Source organism: Neofelis nebulosa, chromosome 16 (assembly GCF_028018385.1).
Source record: "Neofelis nebulosa isolate mNeoNeb1 chromosome 16, mNeoNeb1.pri, whole genome shotgun sequence".
NCBI classification, from domain to species: Eukaryota; Metazoa; Chordata; class Mammalia; order Carnivora; family Felidae; genus Neofelis; species Neofelis nebulosa.
The window spans coordinates 47,561,382-47,578,812 of record NC_080797.1 but is presented as its reverse complement, the minus strand read 5'-3'; the positions used below and the strand labels follow the sequence as shown (position 1 = coordinate 47,578,812).

The 17,431-nt window shown below is 39.3% G+C and overlaps 2 protein-coding genes across 14 annotated transcripts in view; one reads left to right on the top strand and one right to left on the bottom strand.

The window, feature by feature from the left end:
• RAD51C (RAD51 paralog C) overlaps positions 1 to 12,935 on the bottom strand; it is a 36,811-nt gene extending 23,876 nt beyond the window's left edge. For 5 of the 7 annotated variants that reach the window (XR_009254701.1, XM_058702796.1, XM_058702799.1 and 2 more), the window contains exons 1-4: positions 12,729 to 12,935; positions 9,709 to 9,967; positions 8,929 to 9,095; positions 7,623 to 7,756 (exon numbers count right to left, since the gene is read on the bottom strand). Coding sequence is in view for 6 of the 7 variants with exons in the window: in XM_058702796.1 (XP_058558779.1) it covers positions 7,623 to 7,756; positions 8,929 to 9,095; positions 9,709 to 9,967; positions 12,729 to 12,846 (678 nt within the window). In the remaining variant the exon portion in view is untranslated. The remainder of the gene's footprint in view (positions 1 to 7,622; positions 7,757 to 8,928; positions 9,096 to 9,708; positions 9,968 to 12,728) is intronic. The other 2 variants (XM_058702798.1, XM_058702802.1) reach the window with 1 other exon arrangement.
• Positions 12,936 to 13,007: 72 nt separating this feature from the next.
• Positions 13,008 to 17,431, top strand: part of TEX14 (testis expressed 14, intercellular bridge forming factor) — a 122,648-nt gene continuing 118,224 nt past the window's right edge. For 2 of the 7 annotated variants that reach the window (XM_058704408.1, XM_058704407.1), the window contains exon 1: positions 13,396 to 13,540. The gene's annotated coding sequence lies outside the window, so the exon portion shown is untranslated. Of the gene's footprint in view, positions 13,716 to 17,431 lie in introns of all 7 variants that reach the window. The other 5 variants (XM_058704409.1, XM_058704410.1, XM_058704406.1 and 2 more) reach the window with 5 other exon arrangements.

The following is a 17,431-nucleotide window of genomic DNA, read 5'->3' as shown; positions in this document are numbered from 1 at the left end:
AGAGCAGGGGAGAGAGGCAGGAGAGAAAGAGAATCCCAAGCAGGCTCCATGCTCAGCATGGAGCCCAATGCGAGGTTCGATCACACAACTCTGGGATCATGACCTGAAGCCAAAATCAAGAGTTGGATGCTCAACCAACTGAGCCACCCAGGTGCCCCTGAATTGTTCACTTTTAAATAGTGAATTTTACTATGTGAAATTAATCTCCATAAAAAAATCAAATCAATGAAAGCTTTCTGTAAGACTTAGTTGGCTACAGATTTACAATAAAGAGTACCATTTGGGGGAACCTGCCTGGCTGAGTTGGAAGAGCATGCAACTCCTGATCTCCAGATTATGAGTTTGAGCCCCCCACTGGGTGTAGAGATTACTTAAATAAATAAAACTAAAAAAAAAAAAAAAAAAAGAGTATTCTACATTTTATTATTATTTATAAATGGTGTACTATACATCCTTTATATCAGCAACTTTATAATAAACATGTATGCATATATGTGCATACATTTTCTTTCCTGGAAAGCCAGTCACTAAACATTTACCAGCATACCAATGGAGAGGTAAAAATGAGATTTTACACACACACACACACACACACACGCATGTTTGTGTGTATTTATTCATTTACTTATTCATTCATTGGTTCTCAAAGGCCAGAAAGTGATAGGATAACATATACAAATTGCTGAAAGAAAAAATACTGCCAACCAAGAACTGTGAATTTGGCGAAAGTATTCTTCAAAAATGAAGCAGAAATTAAGATATTCCCAGATAAACAGAATTCATTGCTAGATCTATTCTACAAGAAATACTATACAGAGTCCTTCTGGCTGAAAATGAAAGAACACCAGACAGAAACTCAAATCCATATAGAAATAATATAAAAAAATAATTATAACTCTATGTTGACAGGCACACAATGTATAAAGAAGCAATTTGTGACAATGACAACATAAAGGGGGGGTAAATGGAGCTATACAGCAGCAAGATTTTTATATACTGTTGCAACTAATCTGGCATTAATTTATTTTTTTTTTTATTTTTATTTTTTTTATTTTTGGGACAGAGAGAGACAGAGCATGAACGGGGGAGGGGCAGAGAGAGAGGGAGACACAGAATCGGAAACAGGCTCCAGGCTCCGAGCCATCAGCCCAGAGCCTGACGCGGGGCTCGAACTCACGGACCGCGAGATCGTGACCTGGCTGAAGTCGGACGCTTAACCGACTGCGCCACCCAGGCGCCCCTGGCATTAATTTAAACTAGACTGCTATGAATTAGGATGTTAATTATAATCCCCAGAGCAACTAAGAAAATAACTAAAAAATACATGATAAAAAAATGAGAAGGGAATCAACATGGTACACTGGAAAATATCTAACAAAAAAGAAGACAGTAATGGAGAATTTGAGAAATAAAATAGAAATGTTCCTCAACTCACAATGGGGTTACATCCCAATAAACCTATACCAAGTTGAAAATACTGTTAAGCCAAAAATGTATTTAATACACTTAACTTGCTGAACATCATAGCTTAGTCTAGCCTACCTTAAATGTGCTCAGAACACTTATATTAGCCTACAGTTGGCCAAAATTATCTAACACAAAGCTTATTTTACAGTAAAGCACTGAATATCTCATAATTTACTGAATACTATATTGAAATTGAAAAACAGAATGGTAATATGGGTACAGAATGGTTTTAAGCGTATTGGTTGTTTACCCTTGTGATTGCATGCTGACTGAAAACTGTGGCTCACTGCCACTATCCAGCAACACAAGAGGGTATTGGACAAAGTATCACCAGCCCAGAAAAGATCAAAATTTGATGTAGTTTTTACTGAATGTGTACCACTTCTGTACCATTGTAAAAGAAAAAAAATTTTAAGTTGAACCACCCTAAGTCAGAGACTTAGGCACAGATTGGCAGATGGATTTTTAAAAAATGATCTAACTACAGACTTTCTACAAAAGACTCACTTTAGATTCAAAAATACATATAAGTTAAAAGTGGAAGGATAGAAAAAGATATTGCCTGCAAACAGTAACCAAAAGAGAGCTGTAGCAGCTATACTAATATCAGACAAAAGAGACTTCAAGAGAAAACTTGTTACAAGAGACAAAGAAGAATAATGATAAATAATTTACATAAAATAATTGTATAATAATAAAAGAGTCAATTCATCAAGAAGATATAGCAATTATATACTGTGATGGCAACTGCAGAACCCTCTCCTCAGCTGCTCCCCAGCATCCTGACTCGCCTACCACCTGCCTGCTTACCAATAAAGACAAACTGACCTTTTTTTTTTTTTTAATTTTTTTTTCAACGTTTTTTATTTTTATTTTTGGGACAGAGAGAGAGCATGAACGGGGGAGGGGCAGAGAGAGAGGGAGACACAGAATCGGAAACAGGCTCCAGGCTCCGAGCCATCAGCCCAGAGCCCGACGCGGGGCTCGAACTCACGGACCGCGAGATCGTGACCTGGCTGAAGTCGGACGCTTAACCGACTGCGCCACCCAGGCGCCCCCAAACTGACCTTTTTTAAAGAAAGAAACAATCATCAATACATATACACAATAGGGCTAACAACAGAACCTTAAAATATCTAAAGCAAAAACTGACAAAATTAAAGAAAGAAATGAGACAATTCTACAATAACAATTGGAGATTTCAACACCCTACATTCAGTGATGGAGAGAACTGGACAAAAGATAAACAAGGAAAGAAAAAACCTAACAACACTAGAAGCCAACTAAAATGAACATATAAATATATATACAACGTTCCATTCAAGCAGGAGAATGAATACACATTCTTCTAAAATGCACATGGAACATTCTCCTGGATAGACCTGGATGTTGGGTCACAAAATAAGTCTCAATAAATATAGAAAGATGGAATCACATAAAGTTACCTTCTCTAACCAGAATGGAATGGAATTAGAAACCAGCATCAGGGGTGCCTGGGTGGCTCAGTCAACTAGTGCCTGACTTTGGCTCAAGTCATGATCGCACAGCTCATTGGGTTCAAGCCCCACATCGGACTCTGTGCTGACAGCTCAGAGCCTGGAGCCTGCTTCTGAGTCTGTGTGTGTGTGTGTGTGTGTGTGTGCGCCTCTCCCCCACTGATGCTCTGTCTCCCTCTCTCTCAAAAATAAATAAACATTAAAAAACAATTAAAAAAAAAAGAAACCAACATCAGAAAGAAATTTGGAAAATTCACAGATATGTGGAAATTAAACAACACACTCTCTTTTTTTTTTTTTTTAAGTAATCTCTACGGGTGCCTGGGTGGCTCAGTCAGTTAAGCATCCAACTCTTGATTTCAGCTCAGGTCATGATCTCACATTTGCCAGGTGGAGCCCTGCATTGGACTCTGTGCTGACAGTGCAGAGCCTGCTTGAGATTCTTGTTCTCCCTCTCTCTCTGCTTCTCTACCGCTTGCGTGTGCACTCGCTCTCTCTCTCAAAATAAATAAAAATGAAAAATAAATAAGTAATCTCTACATCCAACTTGGGGCTCAAACTCATGACCCCAAGGTTAAAAGTCACATGCTCCACCAACTGAGCCTGCCAGGGGCCCCTATTTCCCCTTTTTGTATCTTCTATTACATGTTGCATGGCATTAACTGGTCTGATGTATATTTATAGATCAACCTGTATTTCAGGCATGCTACCCTCAAATTTGGCACCTTGGCATACTGAATATCTTAAGTTGAAGTTTGAGAAAATGACAGAAGCAGGAAGGTCACTTTGACCTCCTACTCTCTCCCTTCTTCCCTGAAAGGAGATAAATCTCCTGTATGAAAGGTATCAGAAGAAAAGGAGATGTCCTTATCACCAGAGACAGGGTATTTAGGGCTGAGAAGGCATATAAACAAACCTTGTTAAACTAATTTTTTTAATGTTTATTTCATTTCTGAGAGAGAGAGAGAGAGAAAGAGAGAGAGAGAGAGAGAGAGAGAGAGAGAGAGAGAACGTGAGTGGGGGAAGGGTATGTGGGGGGAACAGAGGATCTGAAGGGGGCTCTGCACTGACAACGGTGAGCCTGATGTGGGACTCAAACTCATGAACCTTGAGATCATGACCTGAGCTGAAGTCAGATGCTCAACAGACTGAACCATCCAGGTGCCCCTGTTAAACTAATTCTTATTTTCAAAATTATTTCTTCACAAATTACCACCTCTAGCCCAAATCCCTTCATCAATTCTTCACATATTTACATGTTTTTGCCTAAAAGGCATAAAAGTTTATTGTTCTGGTCATTTCTTTGGGTTGTCTTGTAGAAGGCTGCCATGTACACATAAAAATTCAGTAAAATTTGTGTGCTTTTCTCCTGTTATGCTGCCTTTGTCGTTTTTTTTCAGATCCATCCATGGACTTTCAGAGGGTTGAAGAAAACTTCTTCCTCCCCTACTTAGAGAAGTAAATTTTCATGATCATCGATTTGGCAATAGATTCTTATACATGACACCAAAAACCTAACAACAACTAATAAATAATTGGACTTCACCAAAATTTAACACTTTTGTGTATCAAAGAGCACTATCAAGGGACACCTGGGTGGCTCAGTCAGTTGAGTGTCTGACTCTTGATTTCTCTCTGGTCACAATCTCAAGGTATGCAGGACTGAGCCCTGTGTCAGGCTCCGTGCTGACAGTGTGGAGTCTGCTTGGGATTCTCTCTCTCCCTCTCTCTCTCTGCCACCCCTTGCCCCTGCCGTCTCTCTCCCTCAAAAAAATAAAAATAAACTTAAAAAAAAAAAAGGCACTATCAAGAAAGTGAAAAGAAAATTCACAGAATGGAGAAAGGATATTTACAGGAAAGATAAACGGGCCCTTAGAAGAAGAGGCAGGAAATCTAATAGATTATGAAAATGTCTATTTTGGTGAAAGTTCCACATGAACTGAGAAGAACATGTATTCTGCTGTTGTTGAAGTAGTCTACGGATATCCACTATATTCAATTGACTGATGGTGTTATTGAGTTCATCTATGTCCTTACTGGTTTTCCGTCCATTTCTAGGAGGTGCTGAAGTCTCCAAATATAATAGTGAAGTCATCTATTTCTCCTTGCACTTCTATCAGTTTTTGCCTCATGTAGTTTGGTGTTTTGTTGTCAGACACATACCTGTTAGAAACTGTTATGTCTTTCTGGGGAACTGACCGTTTTATCATTATGTAATGTCCCTCTGTATCCCTGATAACTTTCCTTGGTTTGACGTCTGTTCTCTAAATACAGCTACTCTTGCTTTCTTTTGATTAGTGTTGGCATGATAGATCTTTCTCTGATCATTTACTTTTAATCTGCAAGTATCTTTATATCTAAAATGTTTTTTTTAAGATTTTATTTTTTTTAAGTAATCTCTACACCCAACATGGGGCTCAAATGCACAACCCCAAGATCAAAAGTCACAAGCTCCAGTGACTGAGCCAGCAAGGCAATCCTAAAGTAGGTTTCTTGTAGTCAACATATAGTTCAGTCTTGTTTTTTTGATCCACTGGTACAACCTTTTTAAAGGGCAATTTGTGTAAAAAAAAAAAAAAAAAAAAATTATTCTGGGGCACCAGAAAATAAAATGTCGGACTTGATCTCAGCTCAGGTCTTGATTCAAGCCCCACGTTAGGCTCCATGCTGGGTGTGGACTCTTCTTAAGAATAAAAAAAAATTTTTTTTAACCAAAAAAGTTATTCTGACGCTTGTTAAAACAGTAATGAAGAATTTATTCAAGAAGATATCAACAGGGTGGTGACTGGGTGGCTCGATCAGTTAAGTATCTGACTCTTGGTTTCAGCTCAGGTCATGATCTCATGGTCTTGAGATCGAGCCCTGCTCTGAGTTGGCAGTGTGGAGCCTACTTAGGATTCTTTCTCTCCCCCCTATCTGCCCCTCCCCCACTTGTGTTCTCTCTCGAAATAAACATTTAAAATTTTTGAAAAATTTAGCAATAGGGTTTTGCAACAGGAGAGAGAGACTGGGTTTAAACCCAAATACAACAAGGACAAGTGGGGATTTATAGCCAAGGAACAGGGTGAGTGTCAGAAAATGGAAAATTACTAAGAGGAGACATCAGGGGTAGGATTCTTGTTAAAGTGACCTAACACAATTCTTGCTACAGGCAGACCAAAGACATATACATCAAAAGTGGGGAATGAGGAACTTGAGATACCAAGGTTGATCAGGTATGAAGGGTAGGAGAGTCTAATTTACAGGATTCTTTATTATTGTACCCCTATATTCACAGCAGGATTATTCACAGTAATGAACTGGATTAGTCAGGCCTAAGACAAGATGTGGATGAAGTTCAAGGCCTATTGAAAAAGAAGGCTCAGAGGAGGCTGACTAAAGTTTGGTCAAAGAGAATCTTTCTCATGTGTAATATTTATCAAAATTAAATATGCATATACTCTTTAATGTAATTCTAATACTTAGAATTTATCCTATAAACATACTTACAAATGTACCCCAAGATGGTATGTATAAGGATTATCTCCAAACAATTATTAATAATAGCATCTAAAAGATCACCAATAATAGGATTGGTTAAATAAATTAAGGTAATTTTTCCCCAATTTTTTTATATAGTAAAATACAAATATTCGTCTTGTAAAACTGAAACCCTATACCCATTAAACAATAACTGCCCATTCTCCTCTTCCCCCTAGGCTCTAATAACTACCATTCTACTTTATGTCTCCATGAGTTTGACTACTCTTGACACCACATATAAGTAGAATACAGCATATCTTTTTTTTTTTTTTGTGACTGGCTTATTTCACCAACAAAATCAACATTTCAACATAATGTCCACAAGATTCATCCAAGTTGTAGCATATGTCAAAATTAGATTGTATGTATATACCACATTTTGCTGATCTATTCATCCATCAGTGGACACTTGGGTTACTACCATGTTTTAGGTAATATTAATATTGTTGCTATGGACACAGGTGTATAAATATCTCTTCAAGACCCTGCTTTCAATCCTTTCGGTTATATACACAGAAGTGGAATTGCTGGGTCATATGGTAATTCTATTTTCAATTTTTGAGGAATTGCCATACTGTTTTCTGAGGCAATTGTATCATTTTATGTTCCCACCAAGAGCAAAAAGCACCTTCTTAAAATGAAATAATATGTAGCTACAAAAAGAATGAGGTCTATCCACATGTGGTGGTATAGAAAGATAGGCAAAACTCTAAACCAAAATGGAAGGTGCAGAACCATATTACAGTCTTATCCCATTAACAAATATTAAAATACTGCAAAATACATAAAAAATTTTTTGGGAAGACACAAAAAACAATAGTGGTCAACTTTAGGGAGAGGTGTTAGGAAACAATAGAAGGGTAGCTTTATTTTCCATTTTATACCTTTCTACAGAGTTTGCTAGAAACTATTCCACCATTACTGGAGGCAGAACCTCTTTCTATATTATTTCAATTTCTTACTTTGGGCATAAAATATATATATGCTAAATATATGAAAATACAAATAAACTGTAGAACAAGGAAGAGACTTTTGAATGGGCTTATGCCACTATACTATTTACTTATTTTTCATGTTACTCAAACACCTCCAAAGATACTCCAAAGGTTAACTATATTTCAATAGTTTGAGCCATACCTTTGAGTGTTCTGAAAGGAAGTCTGGGAGGAGATAAACTTGTGCCAATAGCTCTGTGTAGTCACGACAACGAAAATAGTAAATATGGGAAAGAATATTTTCAAGAGTGAAATCCTCCAAAGCTTTTGGGTGCTCTAAAATAAACAAAACAATCTTAAAATAATTAGTTTTATTTGTTTTGATATATTGGTGATAGTAGGAAAACAATACCTTTGAAAAACAAAATGCTTCACCGTGAATAACAAACTCTCCACTTGAATTGAAAGATAACAAAATTGTAACAAAATTACTATAAACTATCATTGCATAATTCCTGGCCTCTTATTTTCACCTTCTCCACTGTTTCCTTATATACTACGTTATTGAGAAACTGTTTATACACATATACAACTACAGTCTTAATGCCTGCCTTTTCGTATTTCTAGCTATTACTTTCATTGAATAGAAGTAACATAACGGAATTTCTCTTTGTTTTTTTCATATGACTGGAAATTAAGGGGTGCCTGGGTGGCTCAGTTGGTTAAGTGACCAACTCTTGATTTCAGCTCAGGTCATGATCTCACAGTTGGTGAGGTGGAGCCTGCTTGGGATTCTGTGTCTCTGCCTCTCCCCTGCTCACGCTTTCTCTCTCTCAATCTCTCTCTCTCTCCCTCTCTATAAATAAATAAATAAATAAATAAATAAATAAATAAATATTTTTAAAAAGTCAGATGCTTAACCGACTGAACCACCCAGGTATCCCATCTTTAAATGTTTTTAAAAAATCAAACACTCTTTCTACATCACAAGCTTAAAAAAACTTCCCAAACACTTTAATGATACAATTAAACAGCCATGAAGTCAATTACATTCTACTCAGAGCCCCCTAAAGTCAATCAGCTTAATATTCCAAACATTTCCAACATAGTTTTTCAAAGCTACCTTTGGTTTATTAAAAAAGCCAGTATGGCAGTCAATATAAACTGAATGCATTGAATATACTGAATGCACTGGGACAACATTTACTTACATTAAGTGTCCAACAACATTGATTTACACCTGGCAGGTCAGAGCATGATGATTTGAAATCATACACTGAAATACACACACAAGTTATGTGGCCCAGAAGCAAGGGTCATAAAAGGAAAAGAAAAAGCCAAACTAGGTTGTGGCATTTCTAATTCTGTAAAAGAGATCTGAAGGTTGAACACTAGGACACTGTCAAGTCATTAAGCTTCATTCTAAATGGTTTCTTGCTGAGGCCTGAAAGGTACAATTGCAAATTACTTTTATTATACAGAAGAAAGAGGATCACTTGCTAACTTACCCTCTCCCATATGTGCTTCTGTTATAAGGTGAAGGTGCTGAATGCAGGCAGTAGCGAGGTCTACCACTCTATCAACCATAAAACTTCCTTCAGTATCAATAAAAACTGCTTCACCTTCCACTCCTCCAAAACATTCTGGTATCTGCACATCTACTGCCAACTGCATACTGTCAAGAGAAAGCTGAATGACCAAACCATAATCATCATCATCATAATCATTATCCTCTAAGGCAATGGTTTTCAATGCCACATCACCATCCATTAGGTACCACCATTAGGCTACGGATGTGGCTAACTCTCTGCTCCAAATATACGTATATCAATTGATATTTGGATTAGTGGGGCAGGGGGTGTACTCATAAAACCATGACTAAGGATTTTTTAGTGGTTTTTAGGCCTCTGGGAAGGAAACCCTTTCTTATACATAAATATACTTTCAAATATTTGACTTTCAAATATACTCCCAGGAATTAATTATATAATAAAATAGAAGACTGCCTATTTACCCTAATGAACACATTACAATGCTGCAGAAGAAACGTTTTTGGATATCAAAATAATCCATATAAATTTATCAAAATGGGGTGCTGATGTAACACAAATGGCAAATTGATTTTTGTCTGATGCATGTACACACACACACACACACACACACACACACAATTAAGAGCACATACATGTCATTTTTGGTCTCCTGAATATAGACCCACAGCACCATATTCTATTACTTACTTAAAATATTATTAAGCCTACCCTTAAGAGGGGAACATTTAACTTTACCATAATTGTGTTTTTCCAACACCTGGTACTCCACAAATTTCTGTTGTTTTGGTTAAGGGTATTCCACCCCCAAGAATATTATCTAGTGCTGAACAGAAGGTAATTATGAAGCTCTGGGTATGCTCCTGCTCAAGAAGTTCCAGTGCTGTACACTTCTTGCCTGACTCAGCTACAGCAGCATATCTTGGTTTATTTGTGAGACATTCTCTTCTTATAATTTGCAGAGTTTCTAATGCTTCCTCTTTAGATATCCCAACTTCTGAAAGTAAAATAAGGAAAAAAAAAACCAAAACACCCTGATTTTAGAAATTTAAAAGTCTAACATGTTATTGGATTGTCTTCATTAATTCTAATTTTACATAATAAGAGGGATGCCAAGAGTAAAGAAACATAAAAACGTAACATTCCACTAACTATTGAATTTTTCAAGTTAATAAAGGCAAGTATCTGTATTTTTTACTCTTTACTTACTTTATGATTTACTTATTACCTCAAAAATAGAATTCAGAAACCTAAACCTTTAAAGCATTTGAATACTTACAAGAGTATCTAGAGGTAGAAATAAAAATGTACCCGCAGTCCCTTTTGGTCCCATGAAGTCATAGTTATCTTGCTGTAATAAGGTATCTAAATTATTTTCAGAAGAGAACAAAATGGCCTCCAACTGCCTAAAACAAGATTTAACTTTAAGAAGTATATGTGCACTGGGTGCCTGGGTGGCTCAGTCGGTTGGGCGTCAGACTTTGGCTCAGGTCATGATCTCACAGTTCGTGGGTTCGAGCCCCGCGTCAGGCTCTGTACTGACAGCTCAGAGCCTGGAGCCTGTTTCAGATTCTGTCTCCCTCTCTCTCTGCCCCTCCCCTGTTCAGGCTCTATCTCTGTCTCAAGAATAAATAAACATTAAAGAAAAAAAAATTGAAAAAAAAAGAAGTATATGTGCATGTATTATTCATAATAAAAATTTTTATGGAAACACTGTCATGAAAAATTCATATTATCACTTCAAAATTATTTACTGAGAATAATTTTAATGCACAAATATTTTAAACAATACACTTATGCTTCCTTATCTACACAATTTCATTCCTATCAGACAATATGGCTTAAGGAAATGGCAATTACAAAAGAAGCTGCTGGGGCATCTGGGTGGCTCAGTCAGTTAAGCACCAGATTTCGGCTGACGTCATGATCTCATGCCTTGTGAGTTCAAGCCCGACATCGGGCTCACTGCTGTCAGTGTGGAGCCCGCTTTGGATCCTCTGTCCTTCTCTTTTTCTCTCTCTCTTCCTCTCTGCTCCTTTGCTCATGGTCTCTCTCTCAAAGAGGAATAAACAGGGGCACCTGTGTGGCTCATCCAGTTAAGCTTCTGACTTTGGCGCAGGTCATGGTCTCACGGTTCATGAGTTCAAGCCCCGCATCGGGCTCTGTGCTGACAGCTCTCTCTGCCCCTCCCCTGCTCACACTGTCTCTTTCTCTCTGCCCCTCCCCTGCTTGCACTCTCTCTATCAAAAATAAACATTAAAAATTTTTTTTAAAGGAATAAACATTAAAAAAACAAAAACAAGCTGCTAATGAAAGAAACAATGGTGAAGGTGACATCACTTATGAATTTGATATGTCAGTGCTTGATTTAGTTAGGATATGAATGTAAATTTGGTGCTAACAAAAGACAACAATGGTGATAAGGAAATGAAAATCATGCCCAACTAAAGAGTCTAAACTCTGGAGTCAGCTTTCTTGGGTTTGTAAACCCTGACTGAACCACTTACTATGTAGTTACTTAGTATGAGCAAGTTACTTTTTTTGCCTCAGATTTTTTCTTTTGTAAAACGCTCTTAAATTTTTTTTTTTTATGTTTATTCATTTTTGAAAGACAGAGACAGAGCACAAGCAGGAGTGGGGCGGAGAGAGAGGGAGACAGAATCTGAAGCAGGCTCCAGGCTCTGAGCTGTCAGCACAGAGGCCGACGCGGGGCTCGAACTCACCAACTTCGAGATCATGACCTGAGCCGAAGTCGGACGCTCAACCGACTGAGCCACCCAGGCGCCCCATCAGATTTTTTTCTTTTGTGAAACGGGAATAACACAATACATGTTGAAAAGTTTGGTAGAATACAGAAGCCATCCAAAATGCTCAATAACTGTTAGCTATTATCATGCAGATTCTCTCATTTCTTTTTTGTAAAATCAATATATTGAAAGAGCCCATTAAAATTTGGGAGGCAATGTGCAGCTTAAGATTTAAAACAGTTAACTTGGGTCTACATTTATTCTTGAATGACAAGTTGAAACTTCCTTATTTTCCATTGTTGAGGGCCAGGATTTAAAATTTTGTTCTATCTTAAGAGGACAGTTCTGAGCACACCATAATATAGCATGTGGAGTGGGACTGACAGCATACAGCTTCACTTTTGTATACCTCATGACACAGTGGTTCCCACCAATGTATCATTTACAGTGTTCTGGAATAAGAGGTTTGGGGGGGGGGGTGTTTTGTTTTGTTTTCCAGTGAATGACATAAAAGAAGCAATGTCTTCTTTGTATTGCTTTCTCCAAGTTCTGGGGATTCTGCTCCCTTTCTCGCTCAGTGTCTCAAATCCTCTCACGAATCCTCCATTTCTCAAATGTAATCCCTTGCCCCTTGGATTTTGGAACAGCGAAAACTAGATAAGCTGTCTGGGTACCAATCCTGGCTCCACGATATCCTAGCCCAGTCATCATAAAAAGTTACTTAACCTCTCAAGCATCTGTTCCTTCATCAACATATTGTACATAATAATCCACGTTAAAAGGGCTCTTCTTGAGTTATAAATGAGATAATGAGTAAATGTTTTCAAGGCCACAGTTCTAACCGTTCAAATCGTGTTTAACTGGAGTCAAGGAGCGGTTTCACCTTACAAACGCAGCGTTGGGCGGAGGAAACTGACGGACACTAGGCTGAAGCCTGAAGGCGGAAGAACCGAGATGGAGGCGGCACAGACGGGGGTCCGCGTACCTCAACTTGCCATCAGGAGTCATTACCTTTGCTGAGCTCGGATGGTTTCATCTCTAGGAGTTCCTCAGCAGTCTGGAAACCTGCAGACACCAGCTTCACCCGCACCGCTGGGGACAGCGGGAAACTCACTAAATCCCGCTGCATTTCAAAGCCCGACACCCACGCGCGCAGCGGCGCCAACCCAAAGTTGCTAAACCCCTGTCACAACGCCGCACGCTCGCGCCGGCCCGCGCCGTGTGACGCCACACGTAAGCGGAAGGGGCGGGGTCTGCGGCCTGACTGCTCGAGGCCTAGGACTTGGCCTTACTGAGGAGGAATGCTAGGTTTTCAAGCATCCGCACCATTTTAGTCGTGGTTCTTCCAAATCCCATCATGTAGGGTTTCCCCATAAAATGCACATCCTGACAGTAAAAAGATGGATGAAGACCGCAAGACAGAGACCAGGCCCTACACACGACATCTCACCTCAGCCCTGCCCCTTGAGTGGAAACCTCAGAGTTATTAATAGGAATGAGCTCCCTGAATGGGGGTAACGCACACCCTGGCTAGTTACCGGTTTGGGATATAGAATGGTCATATAAGGATTAATCGGTGTTTCCATTATAGGGTTCCACTTTCTTGGCTTTTCTTGTCGGGTGTCCCCCTTGCCTTCCCCCTTCTCCTTTCCGGCCCTCGCCCGCGCGAGGGATTGTGGGCCAGCCCCCCAACGCCGCGGGGAGCACTGGGCGCCCAATCCCCGCACTCACCCACTCTCTTTCTCCGCGAGTCCAGTGTGAAGCATGGTGGTTTTAGAGACCGTTGGTTCAGCGCCTACCTGGCTTAAGAAGTAGCTGGAAAAGTAAGCAAGTAATGTCCCCGTGGTGGGCTGCGCTCCCCGTTCTTAAGAGGAAGTAGTTGGGCTACGCAAGATCTCCTGCTCTGGTACAGAGTTGAGAAGGGCCCGCTTCTGAAAGAGAACTTTGAGGGAATTGAGGCGGTTTGGAAGGTGGTTTACGCAGTCTTTCTGTGGCTAGGTGAGTATGATTTCTTTAGGGGAGTAACTCGTTCACTACCTTTTGGTAAGATTCTTAGCCTTGATTTTTTTCCCCCTAGCCTAAAGGAACTGCCTAAATATTGCAAATCAGAGCTCCCTAACTACTTAAGATCTAAGGAAGGAAACACGTTGAGCACTTTAGCAAATCCCACACATTTTAAATGCTCACAATCATACCACGAGGTGTAAAACAAGGACATAGAAGCTTAGACAGTTTTCTTGAAACAAAAATTAAAACCTAGTACCCTTTCTTCTACCCTGAACTACCTCCAAATTGTGAGCCCATCTTGGGGTGGGGGTTGGGAAGTAGAAAGGAAGAAGTGTTTGTCCCCCATTTGGTAAGGCGGGGAAAGTCTGGTAGGACAAATCAAAATAAGGCTTGTTTGCCACTCATTGCTAACTACTAGTATGAGTCACATCTGGGCACACTGGGCATTGCATAAACGTAAGGAGAATTCATGATTATAAAGCAACCAGTCTTGGGTGAAGAAGAGGTGGTGTTAACATATTCAGGGTTAGTCCTTCAGTTAGTTTGCTCAAACTCAGTGGAACCGGTCGTGTTTAGAACTTAGTTTCATTGACAGTGGAGAGTTAAAAGTAGACTCTATCTGTAGTCCTACAATTAAGCGTTATTAATATCTTATTTTGACCCTTGAGTTGCCTATAATTATTGTCAGAAATTGCCTATAATTGTTGTCAGAAAAATTTTAAGATTTCTTTAATGCATTTTGCTCTATAGTTAGGCTTTCAAAGTAGGATCCAGGTTTATGAGGCCAGGCACTAGGAACTAAACAAAGCTATGAGATTTTTATGTACCTTCCTATGCTGTCAGAGTCTCAAAAAAAAAAAAAATTTTTTTTTTGAGAGGGAATAATTGAATGATTTAACTGGTAAGCTACTTAAAACACATTAAATAAACGAATATATTGTAAAGTAAAATGCAAACATAAATTTTCGGATAAATATAAGAAGAAAGATCCAGTTCAAACTGGATACCTCTGTAATCATCCAAAGCCTCCTGGGAATATGGGTGTTTTTTCCTTTGCAATTTGTGGTCACTTGATGAAAAAGTTTGAGAGGCACTGCTATGGACAAATGAGCATGAGCTTTGGAGTCATACAAATTTGAGTTTCAAATTTTTTTTTTTTCAACGTTTTTTATTTATTTTTGGGACAGAGAGAGACAGAGCATGAACGGGGGAGGGGCAGAGAGAGAGGGAGCCGCAGAATCGGAAACAGGCTCCAGGCTCCGAGCCATCAGCCCAGAGCCTGACGCGGGGCTCGAACTCACGGACCGCGAGATCGTGACCTGGCTGAAGTCGGACGCTTAACCGACTGCGCCACCCAGGCGCCCCCAAATTTGAGTTTCTATCACATCTCAGGAAATTACCATCTGTGAGACTTGCAGCAAGTTACTCAGTTTCATCTCCTTCAGGTGGAAAGTAATATTTCCTGGGGTTATTGGAAAGATCAAATTAACAAATATAAAGTCTTTAGCACAGAAAAGGTACATAATAAATTTTAGCTTCTTCATTTTAAAATACTCTAATATGTGTATTCAGCTGAATAAATAAAGCTTTATTACACACTAGCTCAACAGAGTGCTAATGCTGTGAAACATGTTTTTTTTTAATTTTTTTTTTTTCAACGTTTTTAATTTATTTTTGGGACAGAGAGAGACAGAGCATGAACGGGGGAGGGGCAGAGAGAGAGGGAGACACAGAATCGGAAACAGGCTCCAGGCTCTGAGCCATCAGCCCAGAGCCCGACGCGGGGCTCGAACTCACGGACCGCGAGATTGTGACCTGGCTGAAGTCGGACGCTTAACCGACTGCGCCACCCAGGCGCCCCAAAATGCCTACAATTGGAAAGTGCCAGAGAAAGGTGCTTTTATATATATTTAATTGAACTTGATGCTTACAATAATTCTGTGATGCTTACAATAATTCAGTTTACTGGGCCATTTTCTAGAGATACTAGAGAGGAGTAATCTGAATATTTCTGTTATGGCTGAGGAGAAATTTATTTTCTTTTAACCTAAAAATATAGAACTTCTAAAAATGGTGACCTTGCATGTTCAAGTGGATTTGGGAATGGTGAGAGAAATGAGAGCTGTTTGGACTGAGAAAAAACTTTGAATCCAGGCTTAGCTTTAGAGGTGGTTATGATAAGGGTACCTGGGTGGCTCAGTCGGTAAAGCGTCTGACTTCAGCCTAGGTCATGATCTCGTGGTTTCCGACTTTAAATCCCAAGTCAGGCTCTGAGCTTTCAGCCCGTTTCAGATTCTGGGTCTCCCTCTCTCTCTCTCTGCCCTTCTCCCACTCATGCTCTGTCTCTCTGTCTCTCTCAAAAATAAACATTAAAAAAAAAGGTGGTTATAATAAAGCCTGTAGCCTCAGACACATATTTGGAACATCACTGTCAATTGCACAAAGCCTTATACATGGTAGGAGCTCCATATATATTTGTCCTCCACAAACTCTTGAAACATTCTTCTCATTTCTGTGATGCTACACTCCTCCTTCCTACCCAGCTGGCTTTTCTGTCACCCTTGGAAACTCCTCTTCCATAACCTGGCCCTGAAATGTTACAGTTCTTTTAAAGCCTCATAGCAGACCTGTTGCTAACTATTCTGTCTCTCTCCTCTCGTTTCCTCTCATTCTCTCTTTCTCTCTCTCTGTCTCTCTCCTCTCTTGTTCCCTCTCATTCTCTCTCTCTCTGTCTCTCTCTCTCTGTCTCCCTCTCTCTCTCCCTTTCTTTGCTATCTTACTCACATTCACAGTTCAGTGACTATATGCCAGTGATTCTTAAATTTATATTTCTAGCCCTGCCCTGTTCTCTGACCTACAGAAACAAATATCTGATAGCGTTCTGAGCAGTGCAAAGTCTCTCAACTCAGCCTGTCTTAAACCTAACTTATCTTCTTCAGCCCACTCCCAAAACCTTGTCCTTTTCCTGCATTTCCTGCCTCCAGAATTGAATATCATCCTTCCATGTGCACAGACCACTTCCCTTCTACTCCCCATGTTTGATGCACATGCAAGTACTATCAATTTTCTCTTTGACATATCTTGATGATATTCATGTCTCTACCTCTAGGCCAAGCTGCCACCATTTTGCTTGCAGGTACATAAGATCATTTTAGTTGGTCTCTTTGCATCTTCTCTTCCTCTCTAGTTTGTTCACCCATGCTGCAGCCAAAATGTTCTTTCTACAGTACATTTCAGTTCATGTCACTTCCTATTTTGCTCTTAGGGTACAGACCAAATTTCTTAGACTCCCTTTTAAGGCTATCATAGCACCAAATGCCTCTGTGTGATCGTTTACTTAACATATGTCTCCCCAAACTAGATTGAAAACTTCAGTAGAGCAGGACCATATGGATTTTACTCACTGTTGTTTTCCTAGAGCCCCTAGCCCAGTGTACGACTTTAGCAGGTACTCAGTAGATACCTGTTAAAAGAAAGGATGATTAGATGATTGACCTGCACCTCTCTCCCTATACTTTTCTATTTTGTACCTTGGTGGAGAATATATGGTAGAAAATATATACTTACAGGAAATATATACTTGTAGAAAACAAAATGTAGGAAATATAAAGAAGAAAATAAAATTGATTCACATTCTGTTTAACTCAGATAAATTTTGGCTTATTTTATTTTTTTGGTTTATTTTAATCTTTCTACAAGTTCACATA